The sequence below is a fragment of the Parasteatoda tepidariorum genome, chromosome 2 (genome assembly GCF_982258835.1).
Source record: "Parasteatoda tepidariorum strain Cologne lab strain chromosome 2, Ptep-v5.0, whole genome shotgun sequence".
Taxonomy (NCBI): Eukaryota; Metazoa; Arthropoda; class Arachnida; order Araneae; family Theridiidae; genus Parasteatoda; species Parasteatoda tepidariorum.
In genome coordinates this window covers 18,218,458-18,240,319 of record NC_141756.1, presented here as the reverse complement: position 1 = coordinate 18,240,319, position 21,862 = coordinate 18,218,458, and the positions used below count along the sequence as shown (strand labels likewise).

Genomic DNA, 21,862 nt, shown 5'->3' with positions numbered 1-21,862 from the left:
GAAATTTCAATCTAAAAAGTGATCGAAGTGCTGTTTTTAGCTTAATTATTTATTAATAACACATGATATAAAAATTATGCTATTACGTATTTCTAGAAAATTAACTCAATGTTAATAATTTTGACAGGTTTTCAGATAACTGAGTTATTTACAATGAGTACAATTTTCGTATTTTTACTCATTTAGAGGTCTGACATTTCAATCTAAAAAGTGATCGGAGCGTTGTTTCTAGCTTATTTATTTATTAATAACGCATGATATAAAAATTATGCTACTACTTATTTCTAGAAAATTAACTCAATGTTAATAATTTTGACAGGTTTTCAGATAACTGAGTTATTTACAATTAGAGTACAATTTTCGTATTTTTACTCATTTAGAGGTCTGAAATTTCAATCTAAAAAGTGATCGGAGCGTTGTTTCTAGCTTATTTATTTATTAATAACGCATGATATAAAAATTATGCTATTACTTATTTCTAGAAAATTAACTCAATGTTAATAATTTTGACAGGTTTTCAGATAACTGAGTTATTTACAATTAGAGTACAATTTTCGTATTTTTACTCATTTAGAGGTCTGACATTTGAATCTAAAAAGTGATCGGAGCGTTGTTTCTAGCTTATTTATTTATTAATAACGCATGATATAAAAATTATGCTATTACTTATTTCTAGAAAATTAACTCAATGTTAATAATTTTGACAGGTTTTCAGATAACTGAGTTATTTACAATTAGAGTACAATTTTCGTATTTTTACTCATTTAGAGGTCTGACATTTGAATCTAAAAAGTGATCGGAGCGTTGTTTCTAGCTTATTTATTTATTAATAACGCATGATATAAAAATTATGCTATTACTTATTTCTAGAAAATTAACTCAATGTTAATAATTTTGACAGGTTTTCAGATAACTGAGTTATTTACAATTAGAGTACAATTTTCGTATTTTTACTCATTTAGAGGTCTGACATTTGAATCTAAAAAGTGATCGGAGCGTTGTTTCTAGCTTATTTATTTATTAATAACGCATGATATAAAAATTATGCTATTACTTATTTCTAGAAAATTAACTCAATGTTAATAATTTTGACAGGTTTTCAGATAACTGAGTTATTTACAATTAGAGTACAATTTTCGTATTTTTACTCATTTAGAGGTCTGAAATTTCAATCTAAAAAGTGATCGAGGCGTTGTTTCTAGCTTATTTACTTATTAACAACGCATGATATAAAAATTATGCTATTACTTATTTCCAAAGAATTAACTCAATGTTAATAATTTTGACAGGTTTTCGGATAACTAAATTATTTAAGATATTGTAATTTTAAAAATACAATTTTTTTTAATTATTTGCTCTAATTTTTTGAATTAAAATATCAAAATAATTTTTGTATTAGAGCAATATCAAAGCAGAATCTAAGTGACATTATTAGACTTCTGAGAGAAAAAGACTTAGTTTAGTCTTCTTTGAATATTCAACAATCATTTATAATTAAATTTCGGAGAACTCGAGGAAAAAAAAAGGCTTCAAGTGCATTCTGCAGTTAACACTGGAGGAATAAGCTTGGAAAACATCTTTTGGCCACAAGATTGGGAATGGGATGACTCTAATGTTTAAATGATAGTTAAAACAATTTTGATTTTGACTATTAGAATCTTGAGGACAAGAGATGAATGCATAGTCTTCAATTTATATTGTCAAAATATCACCTATTTAAAGCTCATTTACTCATAAACTTGGAAATGTAGCCACTCAGCTTTAAAATTTTATTTATAAAATCACAGCATTTTTGCATTGTAAAGAAAAATGTGTTTTCAGAGCATTTAATTTGAGTGTGAGAAATTCGCATTAAAAATTATTGACGCATGAGGAGAAATGTTTGTAGATAACATTGAAGTTTTAAAATGTTGCTGCCATTTGTGAGACATTTCGTCCGTTTCCTCATTAAAAAATTCCTCTTAAACTGACATTAATGAATTAAACTCATTAGTTTACACCAATACCTTCAGTCACTTAAACCACGAAGTTGGAAACTAGGGAATATAAGTGGCATGGTTTAGAAATATATAGTGAATTCGCACCTCTCCACCTTCCAATATATATCCAGCACATCTTGGAGATACATTCACAACATTATGTTCATATGTACAATGATAAAAAGTGCGCTTTTTTCGAGAAATTAAAAAAAAAAATTAAGGGACCGACTAGAATGGTATAATTTGTAGCCATCCTCGGGAAAACCTCTAAATGATTTTAAAAAAATTAGGTTTAAAAGTTGCAGATTTAAAATTTATTTTGAACCCTGGCGATTGCAGTTGGTGCAACAGATCATGACGCAAAAATATTCCCACTCTGTCTTTGCCAAGTGAGAGTAGGGTATTGATACTTTAAATGTTAAAAATTTATTATGTACAATCTAAGTTGGTGTTGTTAACTAATTTTCACACGCTATACCTTGAACATGAAATGAATATCTGTAATAATAGTATTTTTCGGCTACGCAGGCACACACAAACAGTCGCCAAAAATATAGACCTCAGGCAACTTGTTATATTTTTATTTTTTAAACACTGAATAAATTGGGCGTTCACAAAAAATTAAATAAAAAAAATAATAAAGCTTAATTTCCCAGCTCTAGCCTAAAATAAAAGTACCGTAATAATTAAGGTAATAACTATTTAATCGAGATAACTAAAGATTACTTTTGTTAAATAAAAACTATCTTTTCAAAGAGGTTTAAAAGTTTCAGTTGATATTCATTCGAAAAATACGAAGGTTTTAAACAAAGACCAACCAATTTTTATTTTGTAGGCAGAGAAAAAAAATTTTTTGTTTATTTACAGATTACTTTGTCTGGAATAATTTCCGAAATAAATGTATTATTGCATTAGCATTTCTTTAATCTTTTACTAAACTACTTAAACGCAGTTTCGCATGCATATCCTGAATTATCATCGAAACAAAAGTATGTTTTTATGAGTATGTTATCTTTTAAATGCCTCATTTTATTATCTGATTAAACACTGAACGATTTTTAAGAGCGCAGCTGTAGATATTTACTGAGATAGCCTAAAGATAATTTAAATGATTAATGAAGTGGAATTGCATAAATGAAATCTTTACTATTATGCTTTTATGATAACTTGCAGTCGAATAATTTTATTAGAAATATCAAAAAAATAAATAAATAAAATAAACACTTTTGAAGTGTTGCAATATCCTCGTAACTCGTAATCTCGACCACAGGGGATAAAAAGTTTTTTCACTTAAACGATCGCGAACCGAATTAGCTTAAAAATAATATTATCTTGCGCTTTCTGGCATAAAATTATGTATAGGTAAGAAAAGAATATTTCGGGGAATTTCAATTTATTGTTTTCCTTCATAAATAAATATTTATTAATTAATAATATGAGGTGCCTTTTCACAAAAAAGAGTGATCAAGCCGTAAGCAATGAAATCGATGACAATTTTACAAATTCAAAGGTTAAATCGAATAATATTAATCTAATATAATATTAGTTCTAATATTTGAAGTCTAGCGCTTCTTTACACGGCAGTATTATATTGCATCTATCTGATACTAAATAATATCGTTTTGCTACCTCAGAACTATGTCCAGAATAAAAAGACGGTACATTTTCCTGTATATATTTCGCATATATTTTTCATTACATATTTTCTTCATTTACATATAAAGATAATAATTCAAAATTAATTAAGATTTCAAAAAATAAATTTTATTTTAATTCTACTCTACTCATATACAAATTAAATGAAAAGTTTTTTCACAACGATAAAAATTTATCACCAACATTTTCGTTCAAATTAAATAGAAGGTATAAAACCTTTATTTGTTATAATTTCTGTAACATTCCTATAACGTAAAATTTTTCTAAAGCTTTGTAAAATTATTCCTCTACGGAAAATGTTTAAAAGATAACTTTTCCCTGCGTGTTTTGCACCTCTACAAACACTTCTTTCTTTACTATTTTCGAAATAATATATTAGTACTAGTGCATTTGGCTGTTTTAAACTTTTTGCAAACTAACTGTGTTTTCTTTGGGGACATCTCTTATCCTGAAGTAAAACATTAGCTGACGATTTTCTCTTTTTGAATTTCGTTTGAAAACTCATTATTTTAGTTTGAAGTTATGCAGCAAATAATTTATTAAAAAATAATTTCGGATGCACAAATTGAAAAATAATAATAACAATAAATTAATAAAAAATTTCAACTGAACAATTATTTTCTCACTCGTTACATAGGTAGCACAAAATACAATTTAAAAGATGTTTTGTTTAAACTTACAACATGATAATTTATAGGAATATATATATATATATATATATATATATATATATATATATATATATATATATATATATATATATATATATATATATATATATATATATATATATATATATATATATATATATATATATATATATATATATATATATATATATATATATATATATATATATATATATATGTATATATATATATATATATATATATATATATATATATATATATATATATATATCCAAGCACAGCAAATTAAACCACAGCCATTATTAACATTATTGTGGGTAAGAAAGAAAAGAGTGATCAAAAAATTTTATGAAAGAAAAATGAAATCAACTTAATTAACACTCATGATTTTACTCAAGTGAAAAATAGCTAACAGATATTCACTCACTACATTGTAAAAACTATGGTGAAATATCTCTCCAAATATGATGTTGAACAACCCGGAAAATTGTGCGACTAAACTTTTATTTCTTTTTCAAGTTAACACAAAATCATCGGTAATAAACGTTCTGAAGTAGCTAAACGTTTACTGTTTAATTATTTTGCACCAAAACAGGATAAATTTGGGTACGAATTCCATTTATTGTTTAAGCGTGTTTCAAAAAATATATTTTGAATCAAAAAAGAATTAGAAAATGAAATTGACGTAATTTAAAATTATTTAAAGAGAGCTCGATTTCCTTATTACAGTTTAAACGCCAAGAAGAACTTACTTCTTGCACCTGTCGATGAAAATATTTTTCATACCACACTAACTCTCTCAAAGAAAAAAACTGTCATTATTGGCTTTTCAGTAAATATCTAAAAATGTATAAGCGTATGTATTTAGAGTTCATTTCTCTTTCAAAAATTAATTTTAAATTTATTAAAAAATATACAAAATAGACAAGTAGCATTATATATATTTCAAATATATTTTATATTAATATTCTTTTACAAGGTGTTGTGTTATGATGACTTCATCAGTATAGTTACTATAGGACGCAGTTAGAACCACGTCTTTCCATTTGGGGTTAAATGTTTCGATGTCATCTTCGTCAAAATATTTGCGTATTTCGTCAGCCTTATTTACGCCATTCTTGGAACGAATTCTAAAAAATTTTTTCCACAAATTTCTATCCTTGTTTAGAAGATTACTTTCGTGGTTTGCTCTTTTTGGGTTTTTCGAATCCTTCGTTTTAATAACTTGATCAGTATCTTCCTCTTCTTCTTCCTTGTCGTCATCGTTCTCATTTTGCTCCTCTTGGATTCTGGAAGTATTCGATTCACATTTTTTGTTTTTCTTCAAATTCTTTACTATTGAGTGGGTTCCTGCAGCAGTTGCACTAGCAGCAACAACAGCAGCTTGCGTACTAGCAGCCAGTCCAGCAGCTCCCACACTTTGTAACACTGCAAATAAACTACCAGCCGTAATAGTACCACCAAGATAAGCACTTTGAAATGCAGCCGCTAGAGAACCCGCTGCAATTCCTCCAGCAGTAAAACCAATAAGAGGAAGAGCTAAGGCAGTCCCGCCAAGAATGGCGCCTGATATTACTGTAGTCTTGGCAGCAAACACTATAAAAATATTTATATATAAATAAATAAATATAAAAAAAATGGACAATCCTGAATAACTTTCGATCCATTGATCGGATCTTCACGCTTCAGGACTCAATCTTAATGGTTCGATGGGGTGACATAAAATATCCTAATTACTTTGTGCAGACAATACTTTAAGTTACGAAATCAGACGAAAAAACGTACTCTGAATAGAGATACCTTTCTTTTTTATGGATTCGGATTTCTGACTTATAAAATAATAGGGTGTAGCCGCAATCTGGGAAATATGGTCTCCATAGTTTGGTTAGGAGAGCGATCGAAACTTTGGACCCCTTAAGGGGGAACCCCACCATGAGATGGTAAAATATTAACGTTTTTCCTAATTTTTTTTAAGTAATAGAGACAATGCAGAGACTCCTTGTTTTTTATGTTATTTAGCTACAATTTAGGTCTATTTTAAAAAATTTTCTTTTACAAAATGATTAAAAATAAGTTGGTGGCAGCTAAGTGTGTGACTGGTCATCAAAAAGTAGCATCTCACTGGCCTCATGGATTTAGAATTCCTGAAACATAGGAAAACCATTTTGTTTAGGTTTTCGGAAGCATAAAGACATTATCTAAAAAGTAGCATAGCGGTTTTTTGATATTCGCAAAATTACCAAAATGGCGGCAACTTGAAAAAAAAGTTTTTCATGAAAAAAATATTCATTAAAATGCTAATATAAAATCGAAATATAAAAATATCAAAAAAAATCCTATGCTACTTTCTAAAGAATATATTTTTACATAATTTAAAATAAAGAACAGCTTATTTCATTGTATAGATCATGAAAAAAACGTTAGGCCAGATCAAAAAGCAGCGTTTTGAGAAAAACGCGTTTAAAGTTTTGACTTATGGTAGGGGAAAACGTTTAATTTCATATATATAATGGTCAATAACTGAAATGCCCACAATAAGTTTCTATATACAGTCAACAGAATGGATGAGACACAAAAAAAATGTCGCCCCTCCTAATCCGGCCGAACGGGCCTTTCTACCTGCTTAGCAACGACTCTCTATTTTCCGGCATAACTTCCAAACGAACTTTGGTACCAAGAAATCGTTTTAGATAGACATTAGAAAGGGTACAAAGATTCGAAAAATGCAATAAAAAATTTTTCGGAATTTTTGAAATATTCAGGGTGGGGTCACCCCTTAATGTTCATTTCTCCTTTGCGTATTTCGCCATATCTCAAAGAAGATTTAAGTGAATTGAAAAGTTTTTGTACACAGTTTTAAACTTCGTTAATCTCATGTAAAAATAAATTTCAGTAAATGTTTGTTATTTTTTATTATTTTACTTAAAAAAAAGTCTGAAAATTTATGAATTGTAGGGTCATTTTTACTTCATTTTGAAGCATGTAATTTCACATGGCAAAATTGGTTAAATAGTTCCTGAGAAATCGAATTTCAATTAATTTTAAAGCAGGTATATATTTAAAAAATTGATTTATCAGAAACTATTCAACCTATTTCTCTAAAATTTTGTTTTTTACCATGTAAAATTGTATACATTTTAAATTAACTACATTTTGTGGGTCCGAAATTTGAATCCATCGAAAAAAAAGCATGTCTATTCAGAGAAATTACGTTTTTGTGTCTGATTTCGCAACTTAAAATATCGTCTGTATTATTTATTTATCATATTTGAGGTTACCCTCCTGAACCATTAAGAATGAGTCTTGGAACGAGAAGATTCGAACATAAGATTGAAAGTTATTTAGGGTGATAATTTTTTTTTTTTTTTTGGTGCAATAAAGCTATTAAACTAAAAACTCAAAAAACGGGATAAATATGTAGGATTTATGAATGAGTGATCGAATGAATTAGCAAAATAATGAGTTCGTTACTTTATAGATCAACGATTCAAAGAATGAATGGAATAAAAGATTAATAAATAGGGGATTCGTTAGATCGAAGAATCACCATTTTGATTATCTGTTATTTCAATAGTTCACTCATTCAGTGATTTATTGATTCGTTCTTTCATTGGTTAACTGATTGGTTGGTTGATTGATTTCATTGGCTAATTAACCCTGATTCTAGTGGAAGCACCAAATAAGGATTCAAGGCTCTGCATTGATTACCGACGTCTCAATATTTCCTACTTCCGAACATAGATGACAGGGTTGAAGAGATAGCCAAAGCAAAATCTATCAGCCTTTTAGATTTCATCAAGAGTTATTGGCCAATTAAACCTAGTCCAAACGTTCTGAGATAAGCTGCTTTTGTTACCAATTTCGGATTTTACAGGCCATTACAACTTCCATTTAGGTTGAAGAATGCCACTTATTGTTTTAGTAAGTTACTGGCCTGACTATTAAAGGATTTGGAAAAATTTGCCATGTCATACCTTGATGATATAACAATTTTCTCGGATACCTGGGATCTTCATTTAGAACATCTGATGTGTGTATTGCAACTGAATATTACCTTAAAACCTTCAAAGGTCCGTTTTAAGCAGGATCATGTTCTTTATCTAGGATATATTGTCTGACAAAGTAATAGAAAACCCTCTAGTATAAAGATACAAGCAGTAGCCCAATTCTCTATACCTAAGGCCAAAACTGAGATTAGAGTATTTTTGGGGCTTTCAGGTCATTATAGTCGATATATACCGATGTTCTTTGTTTTAGTTGCACAATTAAACTGACACTCAAAAAGGAATAGCTAAAAAGAGAGAAATTGAGATCTTAATATGAATTGGACGAAAGTTTAATTGAGAAATAGGTAATAAAAGTAAGTTAAATAGTATGTTTTTTCTTATTGATGTTTTCTACAGTCCAGTCTTATTTTCTTATTCATATGTATGATTTGACAAAAAATGACTCGTAAAGAAAATAATTTACTATTGAAGTTTGCCCTAAAGTTTTAAATTAAGCTGTTATTATAAAAAAAAATTTTACAAATATTCCAGATTATGAAATTGAACAAGTTTAATTTAATAAAGTATTTAAAATAATTAAACTTGAAAATGAAACATATGAATTTGATTGAAGAGAAGAAAGCTGGTATTCCGTAAATTATGTTTCGTAAGTTATGTATATAAATAAGAGTGGGTTTCGATCTAATTATATGAAATTTTAAAAGCTGTTAAATATTTTGATAAGCTTTAAAAGTAGTGTTTATAAGCGTTTTTAAAAAAAAGAAGAAAAAAGCATTTTAATAAAAGAGATCTATTTGACTTTAGCCTTCAGATATTGTTATGCATATGTAAATAATTATATTTTTTTACTGTTACATTTTTAATAGTTATAATCCCTATATTGCTTTGGTACACAATACATTTATTCATTTATTTATTTGCTTCAAGACAAATTTGGCTAACAGCGGTTATTATATACATAGTGAATTCGAGCTCTAACTAAAGATTGAAGCAAATAACAAAAATGAACCTTTCTAATCTCTTTAGAACAAAAAATGAGTAATAAGTACATGAAACTACGGGTGTTGCTGTGTTACCAGAAGAAATACTGGCCAACTATTTTTACACAATATCCTTTAAGTCTTAAAAGAATGTTTGGTTTTCTTGAAAATATTAATTAATTTTTAGAGTTAAAAAATATAAATATTAATATATTTATTATGAGAAAAATCATCAATATATTAACTTTTTAATCATACTCTATTAGCAAAGATAATAAAAAACCAGCTAGCGTTAAATTTAAGGCAAATGTAAGGAAAACTAAATTCAATTGAAGCGCAAAATCCGTTTCACCTAAATCAACAAATAAATACTCATCAGTATTCATTTTTTCGAAATAAATTAATGCAAATATCTAAATAAACAAACAAATAGACATTTAGGAACAAAAAGCTCTAAAAAATTTTAGAATTTCAATTTATTTTTAAATCAAATGTCCTTAGCTTAAATATACATAATTTAAATCTAAAATACTGAGTTTAAAACAATACTTACATCCAACTTCTTTTAATATTTCTTTATTTCTTTTTGATATCTATAACAAATAGAACCACTTTCATTATGCGTAACGAGTTTAAATACAAAATAAATACAAAAGGAGTGTTTTTAGTATTATTTATTGTTGTTGTTGTCTTGTCCAGTAGTGCAAGGAAAATTAAATTTGTCCAAAAGTATCTAAAGCAGCCTTGGCCACTTCAATAATCTCGATGGAATAGAGGAAGTATTATTTATTAGCTTATTGATAAAACTGCCGGACAGCCACACTGTTTGAAATTTCTCGTAAGAAATGGTTAAATAACAACTAATTTAATTGGTGTTTTACCATATTCAAACAAAACAGTCAAATAACCATAAATAAGAAAGTATTCGAACTGTTATTTGTGAAAAAAACCGTTTATGTATTAACTGCTTTCACCTATTACGGTTAAACAACCAGAATTTTATCGCACGAGCTAAGCCCTAATGAAGCAACTTAGTTCCTTGCCGCTGGGTACAGATTATAGCCGAAAGAGCTAATCTATCAGTCTCATGACTAAGGATGGGAATTCGAGTCCCAGCGCTGACACCTTGATATTTCCTCCATTTTCTTTAACACGTGAAGAGTTACCAGTGTCCTGCACTCTCGAATGCCCATTATCCAATGAAAAGCTTCGCTCCAATGGTCAGTTAAATTTCCTTTTTACAGTTTTACAACTATGCTAGTTACAAATTGTTAAAAAAAAAATTTTGTCAGTCAGGTTTTGTCAGTCAGGCTTCAAGGTTTTATAATACTTGTTGTAAACGGTTCAAAACCTTGTAGGTAAAAAGTGTTCCTTAATGTAAACTTTACGGTTAATTGCATGGATGGAGTGTTGTTCGTTATTTTACCTTATTTTAATAAAAATTCTAACCATGCAAAACGCAAAAAAAAAAAAAAAGAATATTTAAAACCACGTTTTATCTGCATTATTCTTTGCTCCAACAAATAAAGCTAATCAAAATGTATTAATGAGTTGAACCCCTAAGCAGCAGCGGAGGGGACGGCCCTTATGATCTTTTAATTTTGAAAGATTTAAGAACTATCAGAGCATGTTTTATTTAAAGAATTGTTAGAGACAATGACTTAACTTTAGATTTACTTAATTAGTCTCTTTAAAAATATATTTTTTGCTGAAAATTAATAATGCGTAAATTAAAAATTAAATATCACATATATTTATTTTGACAAACATAGACTCACATACGCCTTTAAATTAGATTATAAGATCGTTATAAGATTAGATTATTATAAGTTTAGATTATTAGATTATTTTAGATTATAAAACTATTTCGGGAAAATTTATAGTTTCTTTTCATTTAATAACATTTAAACTAAAAGTATTTATGTGAACAATAGAAAATTTAGTAATTTAAAAGATTTTTTGGTAGGTTTAAGCCAGCCAACCCTTGTTCTTACAACTTCAGTAGAACGTTGGCCTAACAATTCCTCGCAATACAACACTGTATTTAATGAAACATGTAGGTATTGCAGCTTTTATAACAAATAAGAGGTTTTTTAACAAATAAGCGTTTTTTAATGTGAACATGCGTCTCACAGAATGGCGTACCTTTGCACAGTGAGCTAAAAATGGGGGTAAAAAAAATAACTGCCAAATTGATCTAATAACCAGATTTATACGTACTAAGTGCTAATTTTAATAATTTAAAGCGTCAGCCTTAATCATGAAAATAGTTACGATTAACGCAGTTAGACACAAGAACGCTTTTTCTCTAAATCGAAATACCATTCTTTCGAAAGAATTGAATTTTTTACTCACAAACTAAAGGAAGAAAACCATACACAATCTGGAAAATATGGTCACAATAGTCAAGTCTGATGAGCCGTTTAAGGTTAGGGTCATTTAATGTTGAATTCCCTTTACCCCATTATCGCTTAACATTTTTGAGAGAATCGAAACATTTTTGTACAGAATTATAAATTTCACTTATATGGAGGTAATTCCCCGCAAAAAAATATTTTAAAAATTATATTTTAATAATGATTGAAATTTCAAAGCGCAGCATACACAAATTTTTTCAAAATTTTTAACCGTAATTATAAGAAATCAGTCGAATAGTTTTTAAGCTATAATAGAGATCAGGAAAACTGTTCGAACAATTTTAATCAAATTTTAGATATTGTCATTTAAAGTTTTATAAGAAGATGAGTACATAATTGTATATCTTACTGTTAAAAAAAAATTTCGACCATCAGTTAATAAAAGAAAGAAACATAAATACTTATTGTACATGAATATTTTTTGCATCTTTGAATAACCGATATTTATAAATGAGTACAAAAAGTTTTATATTGTCTTAAACACATATTTCCAAAGATATCGCTAAATGCTCAAAATCTAAAATTAATAAAGGGACAAAACTTTTGGCAGACTACTCTCTTGACAAAACGATGCCGCATTCCATGTAGTAAGACTCAAAAGTCCAAATCCGTCGTAAGAATGGTGTGTTTATGCAGAGACAGTAATGTAGGCAGCTTTTGACTTATTTTCGGTAAAAATAACTTAACCATTAACGGAAAATTGCATCTTAGTCTATGAAAATCTGATTATTGGATCTCAAGTTGGCAATATTTTCTATGATATATATTTATTTATTTATATTTTCTCAATGTACAAAATAATTTTCACAGGCTGAAAATTCGTAGCAAATATTAGGTGGACCGGAAAGTAATGTCGTTTTGTCACATTAAATATCCGTTAGTCTTAAAAACCAATTAATTTTTTTCGATCCATTTCGATTCTTTTTAGATTCGGCAATGAAAGGTTGTTGCGTGAATACATTATTGATTAAAAATAAAATCTTGATATCAAATGTCAAATGCAACGAAAAGACATTACTTAATTTCCAGTCCCCTAATACTTTTCTCTTTGCATGTAATTCCAAACAATTTGGAATGGATAACGTTGTTCAACATTCATATTTTTAATGGTTCGATAAAAAAAGTAATACCACTTTCAAAACTTCTTTTACATAAATTAACAATAAAACGTTACAGGTTTTATGCGTAAATATAAGGTTACTTTAAATGGTTTCGTAAGCACATTAACATACCTTTCTATTTTTCTGAACAGTAGACATCTTACTCAAGTTTTTCATCTAAGTAAAATATCATCAAGTATTATTGTTATTAGAATTTTCATATTAAAAAGTTAACAAATTTCAAAACTATATTTATACAAATCACAAATAACAAGAAAAAGTAATAGTTTATGAGAACTATTATAACTCATACAGCGCGCTGCACGACTTATAATAGTACACAAAATAGTATATAGAGTTTATAAAATAAGTTAAAAAAATACTACTTAAGTAAATAGTTTTTAACTTTTATATATATATATATATATATATATATATATATATATATATATATATATATATATATATATATATATATATATATATATGTAGTGCCAGTTCCTATCTGTAGTGCCAGTTCCAATCTATAGTACCAGTTCCTGTGCTGTAAGCTGATCTAGCTAGAGATCTAACCAGATTATGACAGATTATGTAAGCTGCAAGTTAGACCCCGTGTGAATTTCCCAAAGACACGAGAGACACGGGAGCGCGTAATGGAACTAACAAAAAAGGAGACGCTGATAAATTCCAAAGAGGGGCAGCAATGACGATTTTCTTTTAACTTCACGATGACGAACTCATTTATTTTGTGTTATTCCTGTGTTTGTTTATCGTCCATCTTTATGTAAATTAAGCGTTTAATATATGTTTTGTTAAAGTACAGTGCCTCTTATTTTCAAAGACGACCACTCATGCCGTCCCCACATAATCAGAAGTGGTTTCAAGAACAAATTGATGGTGAAGAAATTAGATTGAGAAAAAATTGCTAGTAAAAAGAAAATTATTGGCGAAGAAAATTGGATGCCGAATGGTTTCATTCTTGTGAGAGTTAGTAACGGAATGGCGTTGTGATGAAACTTTCATTTTTTTTATTTCATCTCTGCAACTACAATTGGGGTACGTATCGTACATTTGTGACATCTACATTTATTATTAGACTTTTATTCATTAATCAAAAATGATTCTTAACGATATTAAGCAAGTAAGCAAAGCATTGAAAAATTTTAAAAAAGACAAAATAGGACTTTTACATAAATTTATTTTCGATGTAGAAGGCGATCGTTCAAACAGAAAACGATTAAGAAATTTTACTGGTTTCAATTTTACTTTAGACAGCGAAGAATTTCAAAATAAATTAAAAAATATTGAAAAAGAATTCACTCTTAACCAACTTATAACTCTTTCTAATATTCTAAATATTTCGTACGAAGGCAATGAAACCGAAATTGCAATAAACATGTTGACGTTATTAATGGATTTGAATAAACTGGCAGAGTTCGCCAACAGCGCCAACGCGTCTAGTTCAGAGTCGGACGACGACATAAGCAATCCTCGAAGTGAAACTGAACCTTTGATTAAAGAGAAGGAACACAGTTTTCCAGTGCAGAGAAATGATGAAAATAAAAACAGTAATTCGTGTTTAAAAGATAAAAATAATTCCTGTAGAAATTTCGAATTTCAAAATGTTGCTATTAATTATTCTGATATCGAAAGTACTATTTCTAAGTATAATGCAGGATCGCATGAAAATATTGTTCATTGGATCGAACATTTCGAAAATATTTCAAAATTGTTTAATTTGTCAGATTTACAAAAATTTATTTTTGCCAAAAGATCTCTTGGTGGTAACGCCTCTTTATTTGTCAGAACTGTACCGGAAATAAATTCATGGCGAAAATTAAAGGAAGCTTTGATTGACGAATTTTCTTTTGAAATTAATTCTGCCAATTTGCATGATCTTTTAAGTAGACGAAAAATGAAGGATTGTGAATCGGCTCAAGAATATTATTTAAAGATGAAAGAGATCTGTAATTTCGGAAAAATAGACGATGCTGCTTTTATGCATTATGTAATTAAGGGGATTAACGATAAGCATGAAAACAAAATTGTTTTGTACGGCTGCAAAAATTTGTCCGAATTTAAAGAGAAACTTAAAGTTTATGAAATAATAAAAAGTGATTCCGCAAAGAGTAAAAATGCTTTCGATAAAATCAGAACAAAACATGACTTTGATAGTAAATATAATTATTATGATAGAACAAAAGCAAAATATGATGATAGGTATAATGTGAGAAAAGATGTTTCAAATAGGAATAAAAATAAATATGAAAATAATAATGAAAAGATAAGGTATAATAATGATGTTGAAACTTTTAATAATAAATTGTGTTACAATTGTGGTTCAAGAAATCATATTTCAAAATATTGCATACATAAAGATAAGGGTTTAAAGTGTTTTAAATGTGAAGCGTTTGGACACAAAGCTTCGCAATGTCCAAAATCAAATGCAAAAACGGAAGTTGCTACTTTAAATGTTAGCGTACAGCCAAAGTTGTTTAAAATGGTAATAATTGATAACTTAACTGTGAAGTCTTTGATTGATACAGGAAGTCAAGCCACTTTAATCAAAAGATCAATTTTTAATAATTTAAACTCCAAAGAACTATTTCCATTTAATTGTACTCTAAACGGATTTGGTAAATCAAAAGTGACTCCGTTAGGTTATTTTAAAGAAAGTATTAAAATTGACGATTTCAAATATTTGGCTGAAATATGTGTCGTAGAAAATGATATGATGCCGTATGACGCTATTATAGGCCTTAATGTCTTAATGCACGGTGAAACAATAATCAATGAAAAGGGTATCACAATTAAAAATAAAATTCCGTGTTTTGATGAAGTAAACTATTTGTCTATGTTACCAATCGATCTTACTATATCTGATGAAGTTGAAATTAACATAGATCCTTGTGTTCCTAATGTATTAAAAAATAAGTTACAACAATTAGTTTTCGATTATGCGCCAGATAAACTTAAGACAACTAATGTGGAAATGAACATTTTGGTTAAAAATCAGGAACCGATATTTCACCAGCCACGTAGATTGCCGTTTTCTGAAAAGAAGACTGTTGAAGCTCAAGTCGTTGAATGGTTAAAACAAGGAATAGTGGAGCCTAGTTCTTCCGAATATTGTAGTCCCGTTGTAATAGTTAAGAAAAAAGACGGATCTCCTCGTATTTGCATAGATTATAGAAAATTAAATAAGATAATTGTCAAAGATAGATTTCCCCTCCCATTAATTGAAGACATTTTAGATAGACTACAAGACTCGAAAATTTTCAGTACAATTGATCTTAAGAACGGATTCCTACATGTCGATGTAAATAAAGATAGTAGAAAATACACTTCATTTGTGACACATGAAGGACAATATCAATTTCTTAAAGTTCCTTTTGGACTATGCAACTCTCCCGCTGTATTTCAAAGATACATAAACACCATTTTCCGAACTTTGATTAATGAGGGTATAGTTTTACCATATTTAGACGACATTATAATTCTGTCCTCCTCCCTTGAAGAAGGTATTGAACGACTTAATCGGGTTTTAAATATTGCTAGTGAATATGGACTTAATATTAATTTTAAGAAGTCCCATTTCTTAAAGAAGCGCATAGAATTTTTAGGTCATGTGATAGAGGATGGAAAAATATTCCCATCTACCTTGAAAACCAAAGCAGTTCTTAACTTTCCAGAGCCAACAAATTTGAAAAAAATTCATAGTTTTTTGGGATTGACCGGATACTTCAGAAAATTTATTCCGAACTATTCTATAATAGCTAGACCGCTGAGTGACCTGCTAAAAAAAGATCATAAGTTTAAGTTTAGCATTGAAGAAAAGAAAGCGTTTAATCAATTAAAATCTTTGTTAGCCCAAAATCCTGTTCTTTCAATATATAACCCTAAATACGAAACCGAGTTACACACAGACGCCAGCTTAGAAGGATATGCTGCCATTTTAATGCAAAAACCCCCTGATGAAAAACATTTTCACCCCACTTACTATATGAGCAGAAAAACGACTGATGCTGAAAAAAAGTATTCCAGCTACGAACTTGAAGCTCTTGCTATCGTAGAAGCCCTCAAAAAATTTCGCATCTATCTGTTAGGTATTCCATTCAAAATAATTACTGACTGTGCTGCTTTTGAAAAGACTATGTCAAAACGAGATTTGTCGACTCGTGTAGCTCGTTGGGCACTTTTGCTGCAAGAATTCAACTACATAATTGAGCATCGTTCTGGAAATAAGATGGCTCACGTAGACGCCCTTAGCCGATCTCCAATTAATCTATTTTGTGTTACCGTCGATAATATTTTACCAAGACTCAGATCAGCCCAAGATAAAGATACTGGAATTAAGACTATAAAAGAACTACTTAAAATTTCGAATTATGAAGATTATTGCAATAGAAACGGAATTTTGTATAAATTTGTTGATGGCAAAGAATTGGTGGTTGTGCCAGAAAATATGCAAAACGAAATTATAAGAACAGCTCATGAGAAAGGACATTCAGGAATTAAATATACGGAAAAAGAAATCGAGGAATATTATTTCATACCCAAACTTAGACAGAAAATAGAAAACATCATAACAAATTGTGTTCATTGCATACTGATGAATCATAAAAGAGGAAAGAAAGAGGGACTATTACATCCATTGCATAAAGAAGATATGCCTTTGAAAACTTTTCATATTGATCATCTCGGACCTTTGGAGAGCACCCATAAAAATTATAAATATGTGTTAGCGATAATAGATGCTTTTACCAAGTTTGTATGGATTTATCCCACGAAGACTACTACGTCAGCTGAAACTTTAGCCAAATTAGAAATCCAAAAAGCTGTATTTGGAAATCCTTCCCAGATAATTTCAGATAGGGGTACAACATTTACCTCCAGTGAATTTGCTGATTATTGCTCGAAAGAAAATATTGAGCATCATTTAATAACAACAGGTTTACCAAGAGCTAACGGACAAGTAGAGCGTATTAATCAAACCATCATATCGATTCTTTCAAAATTATCCATAGAAAATCCAGCTGAATGGTACAAGCGTACAAATAAAGTTCAACAAGCGATAAATTCAACCTATCAAAGAAGCATAGACACTACTCCATTTGAATTGCTTTTTGGGACAAAAATGAACACTAATGGACTGGGAAAACTAAAGGAAATGATCGAAATTGAATTTCAGTCACAGTTTGACACCCAAAGAGAGGAACTAAGAAAAAACGCAAAGCAACAAATTTTTAAAATTCAACAAGAAAATAAAAAGACCTATAATTTAAGAAGAAAGGAGCCAAAATCCTACGAAATTGGAAATTTGGTCGCCATCAAAAGAACCCAATTTGGACCTCATTTGAAGCTAAAACCTAAGTACCTTGGCCCCTACAAAATAACAAGAGTAAAAGGAGGAAATACCTATGATGTAGTAAAAGAAGGGAATCACGAAGGACCCAACTGCTCGACAACGTGTGCGGAGTATCTTAAATCATGGAGCGGTTGCCAAGAAGAATTTTAGCGGTTGCCAAGAAGAATTTTAGTACTTGCCAAGACAAAAAAATAAAGAATGTAATTTTTGAAGATGAAAAATTAATTGCTAAAGAATTTGATTTTTGAAGAAGACGTAAAGAAAGACGAAAGAATTTAAAGACGAAAGACGTAAGAGATGACGAAAGAATTTAAAGACGTAAAAGAAGACGAAAGAATTTAAAGACGAAAGACTTGAAAGAAGACGAAAGAATTTAAAGACGAAAGACGTAAAAGAAGACGAAAGAATTTAAAGACGTAAAAGAAGACGAAAGAATTTAAAGACGTAAAAGAAGGTGAAAGAATTTAAAGACGTAAAAGAAGACAAAAGAATTTAAAGACGAAAGACGTGAAAGTAGACGAAAGACTTTAAAGACGTAGAAGAAGTTCAAGACGAAAGACGTTAAAGAAAGAAAAAAAGACGAAAGACGTTGAAGAAAAAAAAAAAGACGAAAGACATGAAAGGAAAAGAAAAGACGAAAGACGTTAAAGAAAAAAAAAGGACGAAAGATGTTAAGGAAAAGTTGTTGAAGAAGAAACAAAAGACGTGCAAAGATGGAAGAGTGAACGTGCCTGAATTGATACACTCTTACCTGAAAGATTTTTTTTCATGAAAGACACTAACCTAAAACATTTATTTTTCAGTTATTAATTTTATTTGTCAGTCTGTTTTTGCTTTTTCTTTTTATTCTTTTTAGAGTCGCTGGAGGACCAGCCGAAATGCAGGACGGCCGATTCTGTAGTGCCAGTTCCTATCTGTAGTGCCAGTTCCAATCTATAGTACCAGTTCCTGTGCTGTAAGCTGATCTAGCTAGAGATCTAACCAGATTATGACAGATTATGTAAGCTGCAAGTTAGACCCCGTGTGAATTTCCCAAAGACACGAGAGACACGGGAGCGCGTAATGGAACTAACAAAAAAGGAGACGCTGATAAATTCCAAAGAGGGGCAGCAATGACGATTTTCTTTTAACTTCACGATGACGAACTCATTTATTTTGTGTTATTCCTGTGTTTGTTTATCGTCCATCTTTATGTAAATTTAGCGTTTAATATATGTTTTGTTAAAGTACAGTGCCTCTTATTTTCAAAGACGACCACTCATGCCGTCCCCACATATATATATATATATATATATATATATATATATATATATATATATATATATATATATATATATACTACTTTATAAGCAGTGACACAAATGTATGGTCAAAGTTTTCAAATTTTGATAAAATTTATCGTGTTTTTCATCAAAACGCTTTGATAATGATTTTGTTAAAATTAACAATAAAATATGGTTTTCAATTATGTGACGGAATTTGGTAAACGTGATATAATTTTGGGTAATTTTATGATGATATTTCAGAGCATGGTACAAAAACCTTTTATTAGGTTAAATTAACTTTTCAGTTTTGTTTATTTTACTAAATGCGTGGTAAAGAACCATGATTTTGTAAATCAAAATTTTCGGTAAAACGTTACCATATGAACGGAAAATTTGCCTAATTAATAGTTTAAATACCGTATATTTTACTTTTAATACAAAAATTATGTTCTTGTTTTTTAAAGGGAATATCATTTCCATACAGTAATGTAATTTAACGGAATTTTTTTACCGGAAATAACTTCACCGACTCTTACGTGTATCAAATCTTACTGTAATTATAAATTTAACGTTATCGAATACTGAAAATGATGCCATGTTGTGTAAAACAAAATTCTTGAAGTTTATCCACAATAAGAACTATTCTTTGTTCTTGTGTAGTGAATCCCGAAAAACCAAGAGTCATCTGTAGCATTTTCATTTTGTTTTAAGAAGCTACTACCCTTTCAGGTGCTGCGATAAACAAAAAAATTTTCGCAGTGTAGTTAATTAGAATACAGACATTAATTGAGACATCCTAAAGACATTTAATTTTTTTACAGATTCTATTATGGCATAGCTTCTACTTTAACAAAGACATCAATATCTAACAAAAAAAAGTAAATAAATAAAGGATAGATCTCTTTATTTTGCCCCAAATGAAAGGAGAAAGAAAATATAACATCAAAATTTCATTTTATCATAAGGGTATTGATAATTACGGAAAAAATTACTTACAATATGATGACCAGGTCTTTATCTCGACAAAAAACTTATGATGATCACCTTGTACTTAGAGATTATATATACATATTATCAGCATTATAATTATCGGAGGGATGATTTTGTTTGCGCATCAATCGGGGAATTCCCCTACGAATTTAAACGCTAGTGTTTTAATGCTTTATCTAATCCTTAGCGTTGCATCATAAAATGGTGTTAGTAATTGACAAAAATACTCCCTTTTATCACAAAAAGTTTATTTATAAATTTTTATTACTTCGTTTCATTATTGACAACATAGTTATTCTAGACGTTATTTTATTAAACAAAAAGTGATTTCAGTAAGATAGTAGTGTGTCAATAACAATAGTAAACAATATAATAACAATAGTAGTAAAAATAGTAATAGTAAATAATAGAAGACAATAGTAAATAATAGTGACTTTCTTGAATATCTGTACACATGAAAGGAAAGGCATTGTGTCAAGATGAAAATTAGCAACGCATGTGTCAATCTATATTAATGATCTGCTCTACAAAGCTACCGTCATATAAGAAAGTAAGAGTCAAGGGTGATGAAAGAGCAGTGAGTTTCAGTTTGGAAAATTAAATTTCCCTTACGAATGATATATTTTCCAATTTCAGACTTTATAAATGTATATATAATAATCACTATTACTATAAAAACTGAATACTAAGGCAAAGCCTTCGAAAAAATATCCCATAAATTAATATCGAAAAAATATTGAAAGTGACATTTTCAGTTTGTGACATTTTTTTAAATTTCGCAAGAAATACTTAAAAGATTATTTTGTAACTTTAGAGACGTTTAGATCATGCAATTTTTCATACTTAGCAATAAAATTTAATGCTTTCAAAGGTTTGAGAGACCTATAATAAATTACGAAATAAAGCAAGCATTTTTGAACACCCCATGCCAGAAAATCGAGCAATAAGCTTGTAACTTGCATCGATTACTTACTAAGTAAAATTTCGTAAACCTAGATTCAATATTTATGGAGATATGGACAATTTAAAAAAATACATACATTTTTTCACGATGTCTCATTATAACTTTATAGATGTTGAATGAAATTTTAAAATAATTAGAGCAATTTAAGATTAATTACAAAATTGTAGATTTAAATTTTGAAACATTCTGTAAAAACTACGCAAGTTATGTGAATTTAAGCTATTCTTTTATACTGCGCATGCACTGAAAAAATTTTTAAAAGTTTTTTCTCAATTTTGTAGCGTTCCGTAGTTGGAAACTAATAAAAAATTTTATTTGAATATCTTAAAAATTTAAAAAGTTTCAAGCAATTTTCTAAAGAGTTTTTGTACTTTTCAAAGGAGAGCTTAAAGTGATCAGAGGTTTTTTTGCATCATAAGACAAAATTTAATAACAAATGATAATACCTTACAGAGATATTCCAGAAACTGAATATTGATGGTACAG

General features: G+C 29.1%; 1 protein-coding gene across 1 annotated transcript; it reads right to left on the bottom strand.

Annotated features, from left to right (window-relative positions):
* Positions 1-5,167: 5,167 nt before the first annotated feature.
* Positions 5,168-20,568, bottom strand: LOC107444501 (uncharacterized). Its single transcript, XM_087156919.1, has 4 exons — positions 20,419-20,568; positions 12,922-12,966; positions 9,826-9,865; positions 5,168-5,881 (listed from the first exon to the last, which is right to left on the bottom strand). The coding sequence occupies exons 2-4, from the start codon at positions 12,964-12,966 to the stop codon at positions 5,247-5,249; spliced, it is 720 nt and encodes a 239-aa protein (XP_087013045.1). The 5' UTR covers positions 20,419-20,568; the 3' UTR covers positions 5,168-5,246.
* Between the last annotated feature and the right edge of the window lie 1,294 nt (positions 20,569-21,862).

Bases quoted from the DNA above. Each gene is read 5' to 3' on its own strand.
- LOC107444501 (XM_087156919.1), bottom strand. From the start codon at position 12,966: ATGAAAAACTTGAGTAAGATGTCTACTGTTCAGAAAAATAGAAAG. The intron at 9,866-12,921 runs GTATGTTAATGT...TATTTGTTATAG, and splicing joins CTGTTCAGAAAAATAGAAAG to ATATCAAAAAGAAATAAAGA. The intron at 5,882-9,825 runs GTAAGTATTGTT...ATATTTTTATAG, and splicing joins AATATTAAAAGAAGTTGGAT to TGTTTGCTGCCAAGACTACA.